The sequence below is a fragment of the Colobus angolensis genome, unplaced genomic scaffold (assembly GCF_000951035.1).
Source record: "Colobus angolensis palliatus isolate OR3802 unplaced genomic scaffold, Cang.pa_1.0 Scaffold316, whole genome shotgun sequence".
Lineage (NCBI taxonomy): Eukaryota > Metazoa > Chordata > Mammalia > Primates > Cercopithecidae > Colobus > Colobus angolensis.
Window position 1 is genome coordinate 1,910,874 of NW_012116444.1, and position 19,969 is coordinate 1,930,842.

The 19,969-nt window shown below is 43.6% G+C and overlaps 1 protein-coding gene across 2 annotated transcripts in view; it reads right to left on the reverse strand.

Annotated features, from left to right (window-relative positions):
• Positions 1-525: 525 nt before the first annotated feature.
• DNTT (DNA nucleotidylexotransferase) overlaps positions 526-19,969 on the reverse strand; it is a 35,672-nt gene continuing 16,228 nt past the window's right edge. The window contains exons 5-11 of one of the 2 annotated variants that reach the window (XM_011951220.1): positions 18,339-18,410; positions 16,660-16,783; positions 12,950-13,082; positions 11,713-11,821; positions 6,475-6,720; positions 3,127-3,207; positions 526-952 (exon numbers count right to left, since the gene is read on the reverse strand). In XM_011951220.1, coding sequence (XP_011806610.1) covers positions 866-952; positions 3,127-3,207; positions 6,475-6,720; positions 11,713-11,821; positions 12,950-13,082; positions 16,660-16,783; positions 18,339-18,410 — 852 coding nt within the window. In that variant the 3' untranslated portion in view covers positions 526-865. Of the gene's footprint in view, positions 953-3,126; positions 3,211-6,474; positions 6,721-11,712; positions 11,822-12,949; positions 13,083-16,659; positions 16,784-18,338; positions 18,411-19,969 lie in introns of both variants that reach the window. The other variant, XM_011951218.1, reaches the window with a different exon arrangement.

The window sequence follows — 19,969 nt, forward strand, 5'->3', positions numbered from 1 at the left end:
CTATGCCTCCTGGAGGAGGCAGGAGGAAAGAACAGGTCTGTAGCCTGGGAATTCCGAAATTTCCCTCAGCCAGGGCTCCCTCCCTTCCCTTGGGTACCCTCAGATGAAGAAGCCAAGAGAGATTGACTTCCTGAGAGAGACTAAGCCATGGGTGTAGACAGAAGCTCCAAGATGGAAAAAAGAGGGAGATATTTCTTTGGTGGTTGAGGACATTGTTTTTCCTTCAGCATGATGGCAGGGAGAATACATCCTTTACGTGGTGTTGTGCTGGGATGTTTAGGGAACCAGCTGTACGATGGCCAGGAAGGAGCAGGCACTGAGCCAAGCTGAGCCAGTCCAGAGGCAGCACCCCTCCTCCACAAGCTCCAGAAGGGACCCAAATCCCCTCTGGGATCTCTGCATCTTCTAATTAAGCCTGTTTGTCCCCTTAAGAGAAACTGTAAGCTCTTCATTCTTCCGCTTGGTTACACTTGTGTTTTAAAATAGTTTATAATATTTGAGTGAAGAAAAACAGATTCCATCATCTTGTTTCCTTCTGTTTTTATTAGAGATAGACAGTATTTCAGCTACACTGTGAACAAAGTGGGCTTTGATGAGCTTCCCTGAATCAGCCACCAATGACAACATCGTTTCTCTTGAAAAATGCATTGTGAATTCTACGCAACAGTCATAAACATGGCCTATTAGAACCTTACCCATTACCAGCGGCGCCTTCCCATGTTTCCAAAGCTATACATTTCTAGTAGTGATCTGCATTTCACTAAGACCTAAATAACCCCGAACTTTCCTATGGCATCTTTTACTAATATGAAGCATAATTTATTTAACTTGAAAACAATAGGGAAAAAAGGTTCACAACCTTTTCCTAGGCATTTCTTTCCCATGGTTCAATATAATCCAATCCCAGATGCGCAAAAATCTCTTCTTCACTTTCTGCTTTGAGGAATATCCTCTGAAAACATAACAAGAAATATGTGCATTCAGATATTTTTCATAAGCGCCATGGTGTGGACACAGTGAAAGTGTTACTTACAAAACTGCCTTGTCAGAATGAATTATAGCCCAAACAGGAGCCCTGCTTCTCAGTATAAATGTCATTTTAAATGACTTTCCAAAATATGGTACTAAATGAATTAAGGTAAAATCATAACAGCTTTAACATATTCAGCAAAAGCCATTTGTATATTTTTTCCTATGGGCCGTAGTTCTGAACCACAGCTATTTATTAGAACAACCCGATGGAGTTTAAAAGATAAACATTGAAGCTTGAGCCATACCCCAGTCCAGTGAAATCAGAAACTCAGGAGAGGTCTTGTAATCAATCTATTTGAACACACTGGGTAATTCTAACATGCAGTCATAATTATGTACTGCTGGTAATTATAGGATACTTGTATGTGTTGGGTTTTCCTCTAGCTTTCCATGCTAGCCTCTAACCCCAGCAGGATCCCACGCTGTTCTCTCTTTAAGACCAAGCAGCTCTTCTCCTCCGTCCCTTCTTGTACATAGCCCAGTGCTAGGCACATAGAAGGTACTTGCTTACATTGAACTATTTAGAATGTATTAATTGGGAAGTGTTCCTTCATTGTACTATGTGAATCTGCCTTCACCCACATGTTTAGCGTCCGAGGCTTTCCTGCCAGCATCCACAGGCCCCTCTTCTCTGAGCAGCACCTGGATTTTTCCATGGGAAACCGCTCCTCTTGACTCTCAGTCCAGGAAGGTTAGGTGGAGCTGCTCCCAAATCCAAGAAGAAGCACATGACCCAAGTCTGGCCAATCAGAGCCACAGTAATGGGTTCAGGGATAGGCGTATGACCCAGTCCTGGCCAATGAGCACCAGGTAGGATTCTTGGGGAAACTATTAGGAAACAGACTCTTCTCTGTTGAAGTAACTGGAGGAGTGGGACTTATGGGAAAACCTGCCTGTGAATAAAGGTAATACTGAGGGAAGCCTGCCTGAGCACCCATATTCGGCTGCCCCTGAACCCTTAGATATTGCGGTATATAACCCAAGTTCCCTTTTTCGTTTATGTCACTTTAGATTTGATTTTTGACGCTTGTAACTGAGACAACTCTAACCGAGTACACCTCATTTAGACTACAAGCTCCCAGAGGGAAAGGACCATTACTTTTTTTTTTTTTTTCCCTGACACAGAGTCTCACTCTGTTGCCCAGGCTGGAGTGCAGTGGCGTGATCTCGGCTCTCTGCAGCCTCCGCCTCCCGCGTTCAAATGATTCTCCTGCCTCAGCCTCCCAAGTAGCTGGGATTACTGGTGCGAGCTGCCACACCTGGTTATTTTTTGTACTTTTAGTAGAGACGGGGTTTCACCATGTTGGCTGATCTTGAACTCCTGACCTTAAGTGATCCACCCACCTCGGCCTCCCAGAGTGCTGGGATTACAGACGCGAGCCACTGTGCCTGGCCAGTACCATTACTTCTAGTTATTTTGAGTTTTCTTTCCCCTGGAGCCTATTTTGGTGTCCATGATCACTGTAAGAAGAGTAGCCCTTAGTACTGTGGATTTAACAGTTGGATATTTAACTCTTCATAACTTCTCCAGTCATCTATCGTTTTGCTGAGGGCTGAACTGGATCATGACCACAGTAAGACTACCATGCCAAATGAGCGACATGGCTGGTGAGTGAGACTGGCTGGCTGCTCATTTATGTCTCGGGGCAGCTCTGTTGCTCTCTTTCTTGCAGCAGACTGTTGTTAATGGCCTACATGGCCACTCAGAATGCCACTGCCCCCTGCATTTGAGGGGTACACAAGTAGTATTTGTGATTTCTGGGGATTCCTGGTTTACTTTGGAGTTACTCATTGCCAACACCAAGGATATACCAAACCCGTTAATATTCACTGCTGGACTGGTTCTGGAAGCCCAATTAGCTCATCATCTTTCAGCCAAAAGCTCTTGAAGTGCATTCTGGGTCAGGTGGAAACTGTGAGTCTGTGGAAATCTTTCCTGCTGCCCTCAACTCTCATCAACTGGAAATAGAACACCCATAACAAAGGAAACCATACTTGGATACTAAAATCAGTTCATGAAAAGAGCTCAGGGGCCAGCCTGAGCTGGCCAGGGGATGAGGATCAAAGTAGCCCATTTTAGGAAGAGAACTGTACCTTGGTCTTGTCATATAAAGCATGGTTATCCAGAATCATCTTCCGTTCATGTGTGGCATAGCGCCGGAGGTCTCTCTCAAACTGCTGGACAAGAGATAGTTAAAATAAATTATTAACACGTCTAGAATGTCTTAATGTCTTCAGTATTAGATATTTCACTACATCCCTCTAGTGAAATATCTAACTCCACTAAACATTCTCAAAGTGATTTTCCTTCCCCATGGCCAAGTTCTCTGGTGACAGAGGTCTGTGCTCCCACAAGTACACTAGAATGTAAGCTCTGTGAGAGCAGGAACCTGGTTTGTTCTGTCCGCAGCCATATTCCCTCAAATAGTGCCTCACATGTAGAAGATGTATAGCAAATGTTTTATTGAATGAATAAATGAATAGCGTGAGCATTGTACCAGAATAATGCCTGGTCCAGAGTGAATGCTGGATAAATACTAGTTTGGTGGGTTTTAAATGATTTAGAATATTGTTATTATAAAAGAGGATGGAGGAGTCAGGGAACCCATTCCAGCTTGGATTTTGTCCCTTCCTGGCTGTGCATCTCCTGACAAGTCATCCAGACTCCCTGAATCTTGGTTGAGTGAATGAAAGGATGGAGGAAGGACATGATTAAGGCTCCCTCTGGCTTTAACATCCTTTCACACGGAGATGCCATGAAACTGATGTTCTAAGTCACCTGCTCCTGGATGACATCTCCCATGTCAGGAATGGGCTCTGAGACTGAAGAGAGAAACACATGAAGCCTAAGACAGAGGACAGGAACACCTTGGCAAAAGAGGGCAACGAATTGCCATGGAGACTAGTTATCCTGAGAGAAACGCAATCTAGAAATTTTGTCGTCTTCATGTGGGATTAGGGAGCAAGCCTGGGATACTGGTGCCCTCTAGTGGTAAGGAACAATTTGCTATTTTAGGAAAGCTAACCTGGGATGGGTGAGGAGATGGACTTTGCAATCAGAAGTCCTTTATTCACCCGGCTAACAAGCAAAAGAGTTTAGTGCTCTGCCAGTGCCTTGCAGAACCAACAGCAACAATTTCTGAGAACTCTGAGAAAAGAGACTAGAATGTGCTGAAAACATGTCCATATTAAAAATAAAATGGGCAAAGGTCAACCACTTCCGTCAGTGATGCTTAACTGGCATGACATTGCATAACCAAGGACTTCTTTCTGGAACTTTCCCCTTTCTCAATCAACGATGTGTTCCCAAAGATTTATGTCTATCAGACAAATTGCATTTATGGTATATTTTTTCTTTTCTTCCCCCTTTTTTAAGAATGAAAGGAGCATTTAGTTGTCAGTCAACATTTGTGATTAGAGTAAGAAATCCCACTGCTAAGATGCTGTGCTGAGTTAATTCCAGTCCAAAGCAAAGACACCTGATATTTAACCCAAGGCTGAGAACAATTAATTTCTGTTGTGTCATTCATCTGTATAAAACCCTCTACGAACTCATTTCACTCAAAGCAACAGCCAGCTACCTGGGAAAACAGGAGAAACAGTGTGAGGTGTTTAGTTGGGAGGGTGGAACACATGCAAGTGTGACTCAAATCACAGGTGTCCTCTCCTGTGAGTGAGAGGAGATGGGAACTACTGCTTATCCAGTACAGGCCACGTGCTGGCTTGGTGCTGAGGCATCACCTAATGTCTCTGCAACCCAAGGAAGTAGCTAAGGTCATCGTCCTCATTTTCCTGATGGGAAAATTGAGTCTTACAGGATATAGGAAACTTGTCCAAGATCACCCAACAGTAAGAAGCAGAGCAGGAGCTTGCAACCAGGTCTGGGATCAACTGGTACTCTTACAAAAAAATTTTATAGCTCGATTTTATTTTTAACTAACATATAATAATTGTATGTATTTGTGGGTTATATGATATTTTGATACATGTATATACATTGCAGAATGATAAAATCAGACTAATTAGCATGCCCATCACCTCAAACATCTACCATTTCTTTGTGCTAAGAACATTAAAAATCCTCTTTTTTAGCTACTTTGAAATATACATTTTTATTAACTATAGTCACCATACTGTGCAATAGAACAGAGCTTCTTCCACCTACCTGACTGTGTACTTCTTGACCCTTTTCCCTCTCCGTTTTCTGCCCTCAACCCCCAGCCTCTGCTAACCACCATTCTACATTCTATTCTCTACTTCTGCGCATTTGACTGTTTTCGATTCTACATATACAGAAACGAGATCATACAGTATTTGTCTCTCTGTGCCTGACTTATTCCACTTAACATAATGTCCTCTAGGTTCAACCATCTTGTCTCAAATGACAGAATGTCCTGTTTTCGAAAGGCTGTGTCATACTCCACTGTGCATATACCACATTTTAAAAATCCATTCATCTGTTGTGGATGCTTAGGTTGTTTTCATATAATATCTTGGCTATTGTGTATCATGCTGCAGTGAACACAGGAGTGCAGACCTCTCTTTGACACACTGAGTTCGTTTCCTTTGGATATATACCCAGAAGTAAGATTGCTGGATCATATGGTAGCCCTATTTTTAGTTTTTTGAGGAACTTCCATACCATTTTCCAAAATGTGTAATTTACAACACCACCAACAATGTAAGAGGGTTCCCTTTTCTCCCCAGCCTCACCAACACTTGCTGTCTTTCATGTTTTTGGTAATAGCCAATCTGAGAGATGTGAGATAACATCTTATTGTGGTTTTAATTTGCATTTCTCTGATGATTAGAGATGTTAAGCAAGATGACAATATCTACTTGCCATTTATATGTCTTCTTTCGAGAAATATCTATTCAAGTCCTTTGCCCATTTTACACAGGGTTATTTGTTTTCTTGTTATTGAGTCTTTTGGTTTCCTTGTATATTCTGGATAATGGCCCCTTATCTGATGTATGATGTGCAGATATTTTTTCCCAATCTGTGAGTTGCCTCTTCACTTTATTAATTGCTTTCTATTTCAACCCCCTTGCTGGTTTCTGTACTTCTGTGGTTCTCCCACTTGAGCTGCATCAGAAACACCTGGAGGCCTTTTCCAAACACAAATTTCCGGGCGGAACTCTCCAGAGATGCTGATTTGATTCCATAGGTTTGGAGTGGGGTAAAGAATTTCCATGTCTAACCTGTTCTTGGGTAAGCCTGCTGCTGCTGGTGTTGGGGACCACACACTGGGAATAACTGTTTTAAATTAAATTTAAATTGACCATGTGTGGACAGGATGCCTTGATTTAGAGGTTTCTGGGTACTGCCCCCTCCCCTGTTACCCGGCCCCTGTTGCCATCATCTCTCCCCTGGGCCCAGGTAGACTCGACCTACGTCTTTCGGAAAGCTAACATCATCCCATGGGTCCATGTAGCACTTACCCGTGAGCCAGTCCATCCCAACAGGGCGAAGGCACGACGCTCGTAGGGGCACATGACTAAATCCACACGGATGGCCTTCCAGGTCTTTCCCCCCTGCCAGCTGGACTGGTCACTGTCCACTCTTTGAAGAGGCAATTTGAAAATCAAAAAGCACTTTTGAAAATGATCCAAAGCATCAACCTTCCTGCTAGGCAACCTGAGCTTTTCAAATGTTGACTCCACAAGGTCATAATATAAAAGTAATCCCTGAAAAGAAACAGAATGGCGTCAGGAAAAGGCCCTGACGAAGAGGAGCCACAATTTTATACTGGATTCTTAATGAAATCTTCACAGATCTGAGCAGAACGTGGACATGTGTTTGATCTTTCATTAAAGGTCTACCCGCAAGCACTAGGAGAAAACACTAAGAAAGTGGTTGCATTATCTTCCCTTTACAGAAAAGGAACTTAGCGATGAGAGAGGCTGAGGCAAAGCCACTTAATGGTAAAACTGCAAGAAAATCTCCGTCTCCACTTCTGAACCTCAGCTAGTGCTCTGGGCTCTTCTTAGTCCTTTAAAAACAAACCAACCATAAACAAAAAGCCATGCTGCAGGAATTTGAGACCAGCCTGGGTGACATAATGAGACCTCATCTCTACATAAAATTTAAAAATTAGCCAGGTATGATGGCATGTGTCTGTAGTCCCAGCTACTCAGGAGGCTGAGGTGGAAGGATCCCTGGAGCCTGGGAGGTTGAGGTTTCAGTGAGCTATAATCACACCACTGCACACTAGCCTGGGAGACAGAGCAAAACCCTATCTCAAAAATAAATAAATAATAAAATAAAAATTCATATTGTTTCTGGGGAGGGCAGCTTTGAGTTAGTGTCTGCTACAGTTTGGATGTTTGTCCCTCTAAATCTTACGTAGAAATTTGATCCCCAGTGTTGGAGGTGGGGCCTAATGTCAGGTCTTTAGGTCATAGGGGAAGATCTCTCATGAATGACTCATCCTCATGGTAATGAGAGAGTTCTCAGGGTTACAAAGAACCTGGCTCCTCCCCACTCTCTCTTGCTTTCTCACTCACCCTGTGACCTCTGCATCTGCCAGTTCCTCCTTGCCTTCTGCCATGAGTGTAAGCCCCGTGAGGCCTCACCAGAAGCAGATGCTTGGTGTCATGCTTCTTATACAGCCTGCAGAACCATGGGCCAAGTAAACGTCTTTTCTTTATAAATTACCCAGCCTCAGGTATTCCTTTATAGCAATGTAAATGGACAAAGACAGTGTCCCTTTATATTATACCGATGACTAGGTTTAACCCGCCCAAAGCGTGTGGCTGGAGGCTGAGTCTAACTTTGGGGCAGGATGACTTGCTATTTCTAGGTAGCACTTCGGAGGCTTTTTCTCATGACAGTGTTACTCCACCTGCCTTGGAGAAAGTGGGATAAAGTTAATGACACGTGTCATCTAAAGTTGCCTATCCAGAAAGTGGACAAGTGATTCTAAGGTGTGACCAATCTAGTTGCCATTCTTGGTGGGAGCTCCTGATGGCACAGGGCAGATGTGGGAACAGGAGAGAGAAACATGCTGTCAACCACTAAATCTGGCAACAAAAACAGCAAGTAACCCTCAAATAATGTCATCAAGTTACTGGGATGTGTGATTTGTTACCATGTACTCCTTAGGTTCAATGTTTAAAAGCTCTATCATCAGAAGCATTTGGAAGGTTTGCTAAAGCTCAGTTTGCGGGGCTCTGTCCCCAGAGTGATGCAGGAGGGGGAGGGAGGCATTTCGGACAGGTTCCCAGGCAATGCTGGTGTTCCAGGGCCGGGACTACACTTTGAGCATCATTGGTAAATTGATTATTGTTAGGAGTCATGCTTTGCCTTTCTTCTACAAACCTGCACAAGACATTATTTCAATTCAAAAAGATACTTTTTATTTTGTTGACTTCAATAGAGGGATCTCTTCACCCTTCAACGCCTTGAAGAACAAACACTATTTGAAGGGGGAAGCACTAATGCTAGGGAGGCCCTCTGGAGGAGGTGGGAGATGTTGCCCTAGTTAACCTCTAATCACCAGCTCAGGAAAACACATTTCTACTTTTTTAAGGAAACTTGCTAAAATTAGTACAGAATAGCAGCCTTTTGTGTAAATTTCAATCATGTAAATTTGAAAAAGGAGATATAAAAAATATGAAGAAGTCTCACATGAAAGCCAAATTTGTAATAACACACCTTCCCTTAAAAAAAAAAAAAAAAAGGCCACAAAGCTGGATTCCTAATAGTAAACTGTGCTTGTCCTGTTGCCACATGGTGGAGTCACTTGGTGGGTGAGAGAAAAATGGGCCATTCTTTATTGGGCTTTTGTCTTGAATTTTGCAATGTGTTTGAGAACGCATCCTTGAACGTAATGCTCCTGTCTGTGTGTTCAGAAGGTTGTCTGCAGCAGGCCACAGCTGTCAAACATGCACACAATCCCTGATGCCACCTCTAGAATTCCAGCCCCAGCTATCTACAGGGCAGCCCTCTGGGCTCAGGCTTCCCCATCAATACCCACTGGCTGACTGAATATTTACATCAGCATGTTCTTTTATTTTTTCCTACCAGACATCGAGAAACTCCTGACTAGGAGGAGGCATTTCCCTGCCTCTCCATCCCTCCCATCCTCTCCAGGGTACAGAGCGGCCAGTTCTCAGGAAGAGAGCTGTGGGGCAGGAGGGAGATGCACTCAGCTTGACCTCCCACAGGAAGGCTCCATCTGAATTTAGTCTCAGATGCCTTCCGAGGAGGGTCACATGGCTGAGTGTGAGGCTCTCTAGCCAGGATCCCTTCCCTGCCCTTTGCTTCCAATTCCCTCCAACTCCTTCTGGGAAGACTCGACGCCCAGTATTCAAACTCATGTCAGTTTCTCAAAGTGAATATGTTCTTTACCCTCCAATGTCTGTCAATGCATTCCACCTCCCAGCAGTTCCATGAACTGGGATGTGGCCACACGGAACAGTTAGGGTCCCGTACCCAAGGTCTCACCCACCGGGCAGGAACCAAAACCAAAGTCATTTAACCTCCCCTCTTTGGGTTGAACCACTGGTGCCATTGAGAACTCAGGCTAATGGAGTCTTTGGGGATGGCAGCCCTCCCCCCAAGATCAATATTTCCAAGATTTTTGCTTCCCTGTCTCCCACCCCCGACCAAGGGGTTTCCTGCAAAGATCACATTTACAGTCATCTGATGGGTGACTCGACCGGATACCATTGGTTATTCACTATGCTTGGCAGGTGTTTTGAAACATTGGATGCGTATGTTGTGCATGTTGTGAGAGAATGTGCATGTGTGTACCTGCACAGTCTTTATAACCTGGAAAGCGCAGCTTTTGGTCAGCATGGCAGCGCATGGGAGTGAGGCAGAGGGGGAAATTAAATATGAAGAAGTCATCTGCCGATTTCACAACCGAGGTGTTGTGGGCAGACCTGGAGCTGCAGGGGTCTAATCAGGGCTGAGACACCAAATTGCAAACTGCCCCACAGCTTCTCCCTGCTGTCAATGTTTGTCAGTGAGTGAAGGGGAAGAGTAAGCCCCTACCCACTCCTGAGTCCCTCACCTGGCCCAGTGCCAGGCTCTCAGGCAGAGTTCAACAAATAATTGTGCATAAGAGATAATGATAATAGTCAGCACCATTTGTTAGGCTTTTACCATTCATCAGATACTGCACCAAGTGCTCTATCTGATTCTTTCATTTAATCTGCTCCTTTAATGAATGAGAGAAGCTTGTTACCCCTGTTTTATAGACGGGGAAAGTGAAACTTGGAAAGATTAAGTAACCCATCCCAAGTCATATAGCTAGTGAACAGTGGGGCTGTGCTTTTAAAATCCCAAATCTAAAACCCATGTGCTTACATTAACATCAGCCTCTGCGCAGCGCCTGCATATAAAATGCCCATCCCTGCTTGGGGACCAGCAGTAAGTGTGACTTCCTTGAAACTAAGGAAAGACCAATGGAAAGAGGACTCTCTGCTGCTATCTCCCTATTCCATTCCAGTCTTTAATAGTGTCGGCATGGGGAGGGGAGGGTGCCTGTAGGACAAGGTCAGATAGGTTCATTTTTGCAGGGCCTCCAGGTACGGAGCCAGACAGCCCACTCTCCACCAGGCCTCAGTTAGCAGGGTCCACAAGCCATGCTCCCTTGTCTATCAATGATAATCTTTTGTTGATAAGAAAGATTATCAACAAAAGCTTGAGCAGACCAGTGGGCCACTTCGCTGACTCTTCCTTGTGCTGCCATCCCCTGGCTTTGTCTATTATGTTCACTCCTAGGGCCACTGGCTGCCCTGTGTTCATTCCCCTGAGAGGGACAGAGGGGGTTGGGAATGGCTTCAGAGAAGAATTTGGATCTGGTTCTAAAGTTGAGTCTTCATTTCCAGTGCCCCTGGCCCTAGGGTTGTGTTTCTATCTTTTATTTTCACTTTATCTGAGGTCTTCCTTTTCTGGGATATCAGTAAGCTTGGTCCACACCCAAGAGAAGCAAACTACTCAGGAAAGATGAAGCTGTGAGGAGAAACACCAGCCCATCCAGGCCTATCTACAGGTCCCAAGAGTAGGACCCTCTGGTCTCTCCAGGAAGTGAGGCTCTCACTAGAGTCGGACAGGAGTCAGGGCCTGCATGTGGCTCTGGCTGCAGGGTTAGTTTAGCTTACTTTGGTTTCCTCCACCAGGCAATAGGCCTGTCACAAGTCTGATCTCTGCAATACATGGGGGCTTCTGAACCATGACCTCTGCAGGGTTCAGCTTGCCCTCATTAGTTTCCTTCATTCCATCTCAGTACAAAGTCAAGATGGTAACTGGCCAGCATAGAATTCAAGGCACTATCAACACCTCTTAGACTGATTTTATCCCAGTCTTTGCAGTCCTGCCCCCTCACCCAAGCTTGCAGCTTTCTGGCTCACATTTCCCAGGTCTTTAGAGTGCATGCTTTTCGCTTTGTTTGGGTGCCTCTGTATGTCAAACACAAATGCATAGCCACCCTTGGCCCTGTTGGCAATAGGGTAAGTACAAATAAACAAGATACAGGACATATTCATAACATGTACTCTAGGGCCCAAACAGGAAAGTCTTATTGTAGGTCATATGGCTTTGTATAAGCTGCTGCAAATAATTGAGAATTGATTAGATGGTCATTACACAAATATCAGGCAAGTAATGTACAAAATTCAAGTGTTAACATAATGTATGAGTGTGCATGTATTTTTCATCTTTCTTCTCACCTTCTTTTCCCATAAGTTCATCACTTTCTGTAAAAGTTGTTGCTCTTCATCCTCTGTTGATCCTGGGCTGGTAATTAAAAAATCTACATCGTGCCCCATCTTCTTACCCCTAATTTTCAAAAGCAGTATAAAATGGAAATCAATTAGATTTTAGTCTTCATTTTAAAAAAATCACCTTTGTTTCTATACCCTATACTTAAGATTTGCAACATAGAAGGTTCTTGACATTTTTTTTAGAAACAAAATATCCTTGGTTATACATCTTTATTCCTTACAAAATAAATTTATGACACAGAAAAAGTCATATATAGCATGTATGTGATTATGTATATCTGGGCAAAAAATAACAAAAAGTTATTTATTCTACACACTCACACAAACCTACATGCACCCACACATACACACATAGAGACAAGCATGACAGCAAGCAAACCAAGAATTGTTATCACACAATACAAGGTAGCACTCTTGGAAGTATGACATGGAGTAAAGCCGTTATCTTAGATTTGATCTTCTCTTACTTTCTCCCTTGCCCAAACCTATTTTGTTAGAATGGCCAACAGCCACCAGGTAAAAGGGCTGGAGAAAGAGGTGGTGGAAGCTGTGGGAGGAAAGAAATCCCTTTCTGAAATGTAGGCCTCAATATCCAACAACCGTACACATCCGTGTGAAGCATTCACTCATTCATGAATTAATTCAGTCAGTCATTTATTGACTCAACCAAGATTTCTTGAGCGCCTACTTTGTGCTAGGCATCATGCAATAGTCTTACTGAGAACTAAGCTCTACAAACTTAGTGGAGAAACCACACACAGGAACAAATCACTGTAACTCTGTGGATCAAGGGCTTTGCAGGTATTCAGGGAGCATGGAAGAGGGGGCTCTAATCCAGCATGGAGAAGGAGGTAGTCAAGGAAGGCTTTCTGTAGGAGGTGCCATCTAAATTGAGTATTAAAAAATGAGGGGAAGTCAGCCAAGTGACAATTTGAGGAATGGCAGTCAAAGCAGAAAAGTCTGAGTAAGCAAAGCAACAAGGCAAGAAACAGCTCTGAATGTGTAGAGGATGACAAGCCATTTGGGGTTGCTGAAATGAAATGTGAGGGGCAGGAGACAAAGCTGCAGAAAGAAGCTGGCACCAGATCACAAAAGGCCTTTTGTGCCATTTCAGATGCCTGTCCAAGTCAGGGAGCCACTGAAGCATTAGGGCAGAGGAGGCAAAGCCACCCAAGTTATTTACCTCCGGAACCCTCCTGTCATGGTGACGAAAGCATGCGGAAGAAATGCCCATACAGCCTCTTTAACCAGCGCACTGACAGCCTCTGCTTCTGCCCTGGTCACACAGCTGACAAGGTCTTCATAATACAGAAATCCTGAGAGGCCATTTGACAGGTCAATGAAGAGAGTGACGCGCGTGTGAAACAACCAGCCCTCAGTGGAAGGGGATTCTGTCCCCACAATAGAGCTAGCATGACTACAGGCATCAACACCAAAATCCATTTCCATGGAGAGAGAGCAATCCATGTGGTTCTCCTGGTTGTGAATTTTGCAGGGTAACATTGGTTCTTTGCTTTCTAACCGAGAGGCTTACAATTTCCTAAGAAGGAGACAATATTTCACATCCCTCTGGAATCCAAACTGTTCAGATCTGACTTCCTACCGAAGAACCAGCCTTCTTGATCAATAAGCTGTGTCCTACTATTTTTTAAAAGGTAACACATAAAGATTTGGAGTTGGAAGGTGATGGATCCATTAAAAAATTAAGGTCAAGAATAGGAGCAGGGTAGATGTGTGTCTGAAGCAAGGCAGGAAATATCTTAGGTGGTTTAGCTTGTTGCTTCTTTGCCTGACCAGCATGAATTAATGAAAGTTCAGAGTTGCTATGATGAAAAGCTAACAACTTGGTTCCCACAGAGTGGTGTGGAGGGAGATTTGGAGGGGAAGAGCAAAGGAGAAGGGAGGCTTATCTCCAAGGACTGGGGTGAAGTATTGGCGAGGAGATGAGCCCGGTGATTAGATCCATAGAGCCTGAGGGACATAAAATCATGCTTCCGTATCACTGCTCTCCTATCTAGGGTCTCCAAGAGGGGGCCATTCAAACTCTGTTTGACTCTAATAATGGGGAACTCTGATACCTCCAGAGGAGCCTGTTTCCTAATTGTAAACTTTGTTGCGCCAGTTCTTTCTTTTGAAAAGCCTAAGTCTACTTCTTTGTGACTTCACCTACCACTGGCCCTCTGAAATGACAAGAGTAAATCTATTGGTCCTTGTTTCTCACTGTGGGATTGTGGAAGGGAGGCAGCAAGGGTGGCCATTTGGCTTGCACACCCTGCCAAACTTCCCATGTTATCTCTAATGGGGACAGTCACAGAAATATGCTGGCAAGACCAAGAGAAAATAGCATTCATATGAACACACCTATAAACTGTGGTCCAATACCAAACCACACCACTTGTGGAACACTACTTTCTTTATATCAATACGGATACTTATTTTTTATTTTTATAAAAAGCCACATTTCTAAAAATTATTGCAACATGGCCATTTTTGTGAGCATGAGGAGTTTGATCTAAGAAGTAATGCTCTGTTAGGCTCTAATGCAGAAATCGTCATCATGACTAAGATTCAAAGCACAACTCACTGGGTAACCACAAACACCTGTGCTTATGCAGTGATACACATGATCCAAAAGTCACGATTCACAACTATTTCTTTAAGAAGATGTGCAGGTATCAGAATGAACGTGTAAGACTACGATGATTTGTTGACATCCATGAAAGTAATTTAACTGACTTTCCTTTTTGGTATAGCAGGGTGACTAACTTATTACAGGAAACTTATCACACAGCATAAGGTTAAATATGTGCTGCTACAGTTCATAAATTGACTTTTCAAGGCAAATGTGGCATGTGCATGCTCAAGCCTCAGGGAACTGCAATCAAGTGCAAATATAAGTAAAACTTAATCAGGTTATCCATCTGACCCATGAATTGTCCTTTCAATGTGTTCAATTAGCTTACCCTTCACAGTATTCTAAGCTATTCCCATTGACAATTCCATTCAGTGTAGTGCTGCTCCAAGGGGTGCCTATAACCACTTGTGGGGGTATAAGTATAGTGGGAGGGCATTCCTTGATTTCTGCATAGAACTGGTAGCATTAAACAGTTCGATGGAAATCACTGATTGACTAAATGAATAAAGCTGCTTCATTCAAAGGGTTGGAAAAGCTCAATAGGAAGAGCAAAAATCCAGTTTACAAAGCTGGGGAATTGGAAGCCCTTAGATCCTGAGAGCACTGGACGTCATTTGATAAGGGTTTCATCCAAGTGAAACACTATATTGCTTCCCAATTTCTCTCTAAGCATTGAGAGTCTTTACTCATCATTCCAAACCACTTACTTGCTACTATGTTTAATACTTATTTAAATTTATTTTGAATGGCATCTTGAGAACTGGTGTAAATCATGCTTATTAAACGTGTGCTTTCAGGGTCTGGAATATAAATGCTGGATCTTTTTTTCTTAGACTCTTTTATTTCCTATGTGGCATTGTATTATCAGCAATCTTTCAAAGATGAGCAACTTTACAAAAAAATGAGTAGGGGTCTTCTGTAGTATCACTGATAGGACCTACCACGATTTGATTTGCTTCCTCTACCATTGCTTGCTTTTGTTTATTTGTTTGTTTTTGTCGTTACTTAAACAGAAAATCTCTGCCTACCTTTTTCTCCTGGTCTTCTCTGGCAACAGATTTTCTTACTTTCACATCATTAAAAATCTGGGGCCAGGTGTGGTGGGTCACACCTGTAATCTGGGCACTTTGGGAGGCCAAGGCAGGTGGATGGCTTGAGCCCAGGAATTCAGGACCAGCCTGGGCAACATGGTGAAGCCCCATTTCTACAAAAAATTAGCTGGGTGTAGTGGTGCACGCCTGTGGTCCTAGCTACTTGGGAGGCTGAGGTGGGAGGATCACTTGAACCCAAGAGGCAGAGGTTGCAATGAGCCTTGATAACACCACTGTACTTCAGCCTGGGCAAAAGAGTGAGAACCTGTCTCAAAAAAATAAAAATTAAAAAAAAAATGATGACTTCATTCTCTATAACTCCAGGAGCCATGGTGCTGGGGACTGTGGCTGTGACTCCTTTTGAATCACAACTGTGTTGTATTTTTATTGCCTGTTAAAAGTAAACATTTTTTTTTAAACACAATTTTTTTGACACTGTATTGTCATCCCTTCATTTTTAAAAAACTTACTGGGAGCCTCATAAATGGAAGTGACTAGGCTACCTTCAACCTCTGAGAGGCCCTGCCAGGCTTTCAGGTGGGTGATGACAGCACTCATGTCCCACCACAGTCTTCACTTAGGCTAAAGAGTCTTGGTTGGGTACATCAGCCCTGTGCCTAGATTTCCACCACTTCCCTTCTATTTTCCTGGTGTTTTACAGTTTCTAGAGCATCTTCACATTTGTGCCAGGCAACAGCTCTAGTTTGTTCAAGCAGCCAACCCTTCTGTCTTTGACCCTTCACCCACAACTCTTACCCAGGGAGAAAGCCAGGACCCAATGTCCAGAAGAGTCAGTAAGGACCAGATCAGCAGCACAACCTGGCTTGACATTTGGATGAAGGACCACCAACAGCCACCATGGAGGGTGCCTTTGCTCTGTGCCAGACATAGTGCTGAGGCATTGCCTGCATTATCTGATTGACTTCCCAGCTAAGTATCAATGTTATCTCCCTTTTATAGATTAGGTAACTAAGGTTCAAAGATTTTAACTAACTTGCTCAAGATCACACAACTGGAAACTGCTGGAGCTAGGATTTAGATCCAAGCATCAACGGACATCAAAGAAGTGTCCCAGCTCTCCCAGATGGGAGTTGCAGTGTAATTGACTTAGAGCTCCACCACGACCCGACCAGCCCATAGAACAATGACTTTTAGGAGAGAATTTACCTGCTCTCTGCATTCGTGTAAATTTCAGGCTTTCGTCCGACCTTACTTTACTCAGAGTTCTGAAACCCATCCTGAACCACTTCTCAGAAGTCTTCAACCCCACTCCAAATACAGAAGTAAAGAGCTAAAATGGAGGGAAAGGTATGCTATCAGTCTCTAAAATAATCATTATAACATCCGAGTCATGACCCTTTCTAGGTCTCACGCAACGAAGAAAAAGTATAAGCACTCTTTGACCTAGTTCCTCCTGAATATGACAAGCAGGTGGGTGATGGTCATTTTTAAGGGCATTTTTGTTTCATATGAGTCCTTTCTTGACATGTGGCATTACAAAATGAAACAGAAGTAACAAGCAGGTTCTGGCACTTGTGCAGGGCTTGGGTATAGTCTAACGGATGGCCTGCCTGTGCTGTCCATGAGTGATACGGTATGTCTATAGGGCTCTCCACTTTTCTGGGTCTCTTACCGACACTCGTGCTCTGCATAGGTACCCTCACATTTTGAAAAGAGATGCTCCTATAGGTTATATAGTTTCTCCACCATCACACAGGTGAGAAGTGGCACAGCCCAAACTTAAACCCCGGTCTATTTACACTCCAAGCCTGTGCTCCTGCTCATGGCCATATTTTAGGCCTGTACCTCACCTTTGCAATGAAGGGACTGGCGGAAGTCCCTTCCACCTGCAACTCTAAGGCAGGGAAAATTGGGAGGTAATAAACCCTGCTTCCAACTAAACGGAGAGGCAGTAAGGAGATTTTCAGACACAAATCTGCTCTTTAAGAGCAGTTCTGTCCTGTCCCCACCAACCCCCCGTGATCCTCATGTCCCATGATGCTTGTACCCATGAGTGACAGACTCTTGGAGGGTAAGGCAATTTGTACATCACCATAGCATGGCAATTATCTGGGCACCTGAATTTATTTAGGCATTTTCTTCCTAGACCAAAGCTATGGACTGAATTCCCCCTCCCAACCCAATTTGTAGGTTGAAGTCCTAATCCCCAGTATGATGGTATTTAAGACAGGGCCTTTGGGGTCATGAGAGTGGGGCTTTCATGATGGGATTAGTGTCTTTTTGTTTGTTTTGTTTTTGAGACAGTCTCACTCTGTCACCCAGCCTGGAATACAGTGGCGCTATCTCAGCTCACTGCAACCTCTGCCTCCCAGACTCAAGCTTTTTTCATGTCTCAGTCTCCCAAGTAGCTGGAGTTACAGGCATGCCCCACCACACCTGGCTAATTTTCATATTTTTTAGTAAAGATGGGGTTTCACCATGTTGGCCAAGCTGGTCTTAAATTCCTGTCTTCAAGTGCACCCCCCTTGGCCTCCCAAAGTGCTTGGATTAAAGGCATGAGCTATGGTGCCTGGCCTAGGATTAGTATCTTTATGACACCAGAAAGATTGCTTGTTCTTGCTCTCTTTCTCTTGCCATGTGAGCAGGGGAGCATGTGAGGACACAGCAAGAAGCCAGAAAGAGAACCCTCACCAGACTGACCCTGCTGATATCTTGATCCAGAACTTTCAGCTTCCAGAATGGTGAGAAAATAAATTTCTGTTGTTTAAGCCAACCCATCTCTGTATTTTGTTATCGCAGCCCAAGCTGACTAATACAACCAGCCAGAATAAGTAATAAGATTAACTGAAAAGCCATTTGCAATAAATATATGTAAAATCACTTACTTTGAAGGATTGATATCGTTCATCATTTAATACAGCTTTAACTTCAGAACTTTCTCCATCTTCAATAATCTCCTAGTGGACAGTTGAAAAATACTTTAAATAAGTGATGTTGGACAATTACTGTCTAAGATCTCAAATTCATGGATCTAGTTGCTTGGTTTCTCATGAAACATGCATGCATCACATCCTGGGGTATTTCCTTAACTGATCTGGAGAAAACAAGACAGTTCTCTATAATCTTGAAAATGCTAGCTCATAATATACCCAAGGACCCCTTTACGATCCTTAGGAACAAAGATACAAGTGGTTAGGATCCAAATCTACAGAATTCCAAACCAAAATCTTTGCTGAAAAATGTATGTCCAAATATTGGTAATAATTTTCTCTTCAATGAATATGACCACTGAAATAAGAAGACTTTTCCATTGAGAAGGTTAATTTTGGACCCACCAAAAAGCCAATCTACATTCAAGCCCTTGTAATATCTAGCTCAGAGCCCCTCTCCTCTGAGTAGAGTTGGGATAATTGTTCTTGAATAATATACCTTGCACTTGACTATATAGAAACTTACTACCAGATGACCGACTTGCTTTGCTGGGGAATCCCTAAACACCATTCAATAAATAAGCACAACCTCCAGCGCTCTCCCTGGAGAGATGTAGAACTAACTCCACTTGATGTCAAATGCACCGCTGCTCTAAGGTGGCGCCCCCAGGTGGAACTGAGGTCCTCCACGCAGCCTCTGTTTGAAATCAGACCATTACCCTGCTGTCAAGCTTGTAAGTCACTTGAGTCTTTCACAGTGATTAATAACAATATGGGAGAGTTCTGTTTCTACTAACTGGCTCCATGTAACTCCAGCTGTGATAATATTAGGGTATGGATTATACATAACATGCCTCTATCTATCTATATGTTATAGTAGGTAGCTAGTTAGGCATGAGTGGAGCAGGAGAGGGCTCCCCGCTCCAAACCAGGAATGTCAGGCGACCATCAGGTGATGGTCCAGCAGTTATCACACTGTGTCTCTAAAATGATAATTGGTTGCAGCTGGTGCTAGAGAGAAGCAATTCCCTGACGGTCTGGCAGTTATCACACTATAAAATGATAATTGGTCACAGCTGGTGCCAGGGAGAAGCAATTTCCCAATAGATAAAAACACTTGAAATTGGTAATCAGCAGCTTCCAATAAAATCTCAGGAACTGGGTGAGTGGGCATGAGCATGCACATTAAGAGACAAAATGGCAGAGTATGATTTTCTGGGGCATTCCACTGGAAAAGGGAAGAATGCCTCAGGTGAGCATGCATACAACTCCAGTAGACACACTGTGCATGCACCCCTCCCAAGCACAAGGAGGGCACTGTGCACGTGGGTGACTCACCCTAAGGGAAGAATCATGGGAAAAGGGATGCAGGACCCCGGAAGTAAGCCAGCGTATAAAACCCCAAGTCAAAAGGTCAAACGCTGCACTTGCCTTCCAAGTTGCCCACTTGGGTCTCTTCCAAGTGTACTTTCCTTTCTTTCCTGCTCTAAAGCTTTTTAATGAACTTCCACTCCTGCTCTGAAACTTGCCTCCGTCTCTTTTTCTGCATTATGCCCCTCAGTCGAATTCTTTCTTCTGCAGAAGCA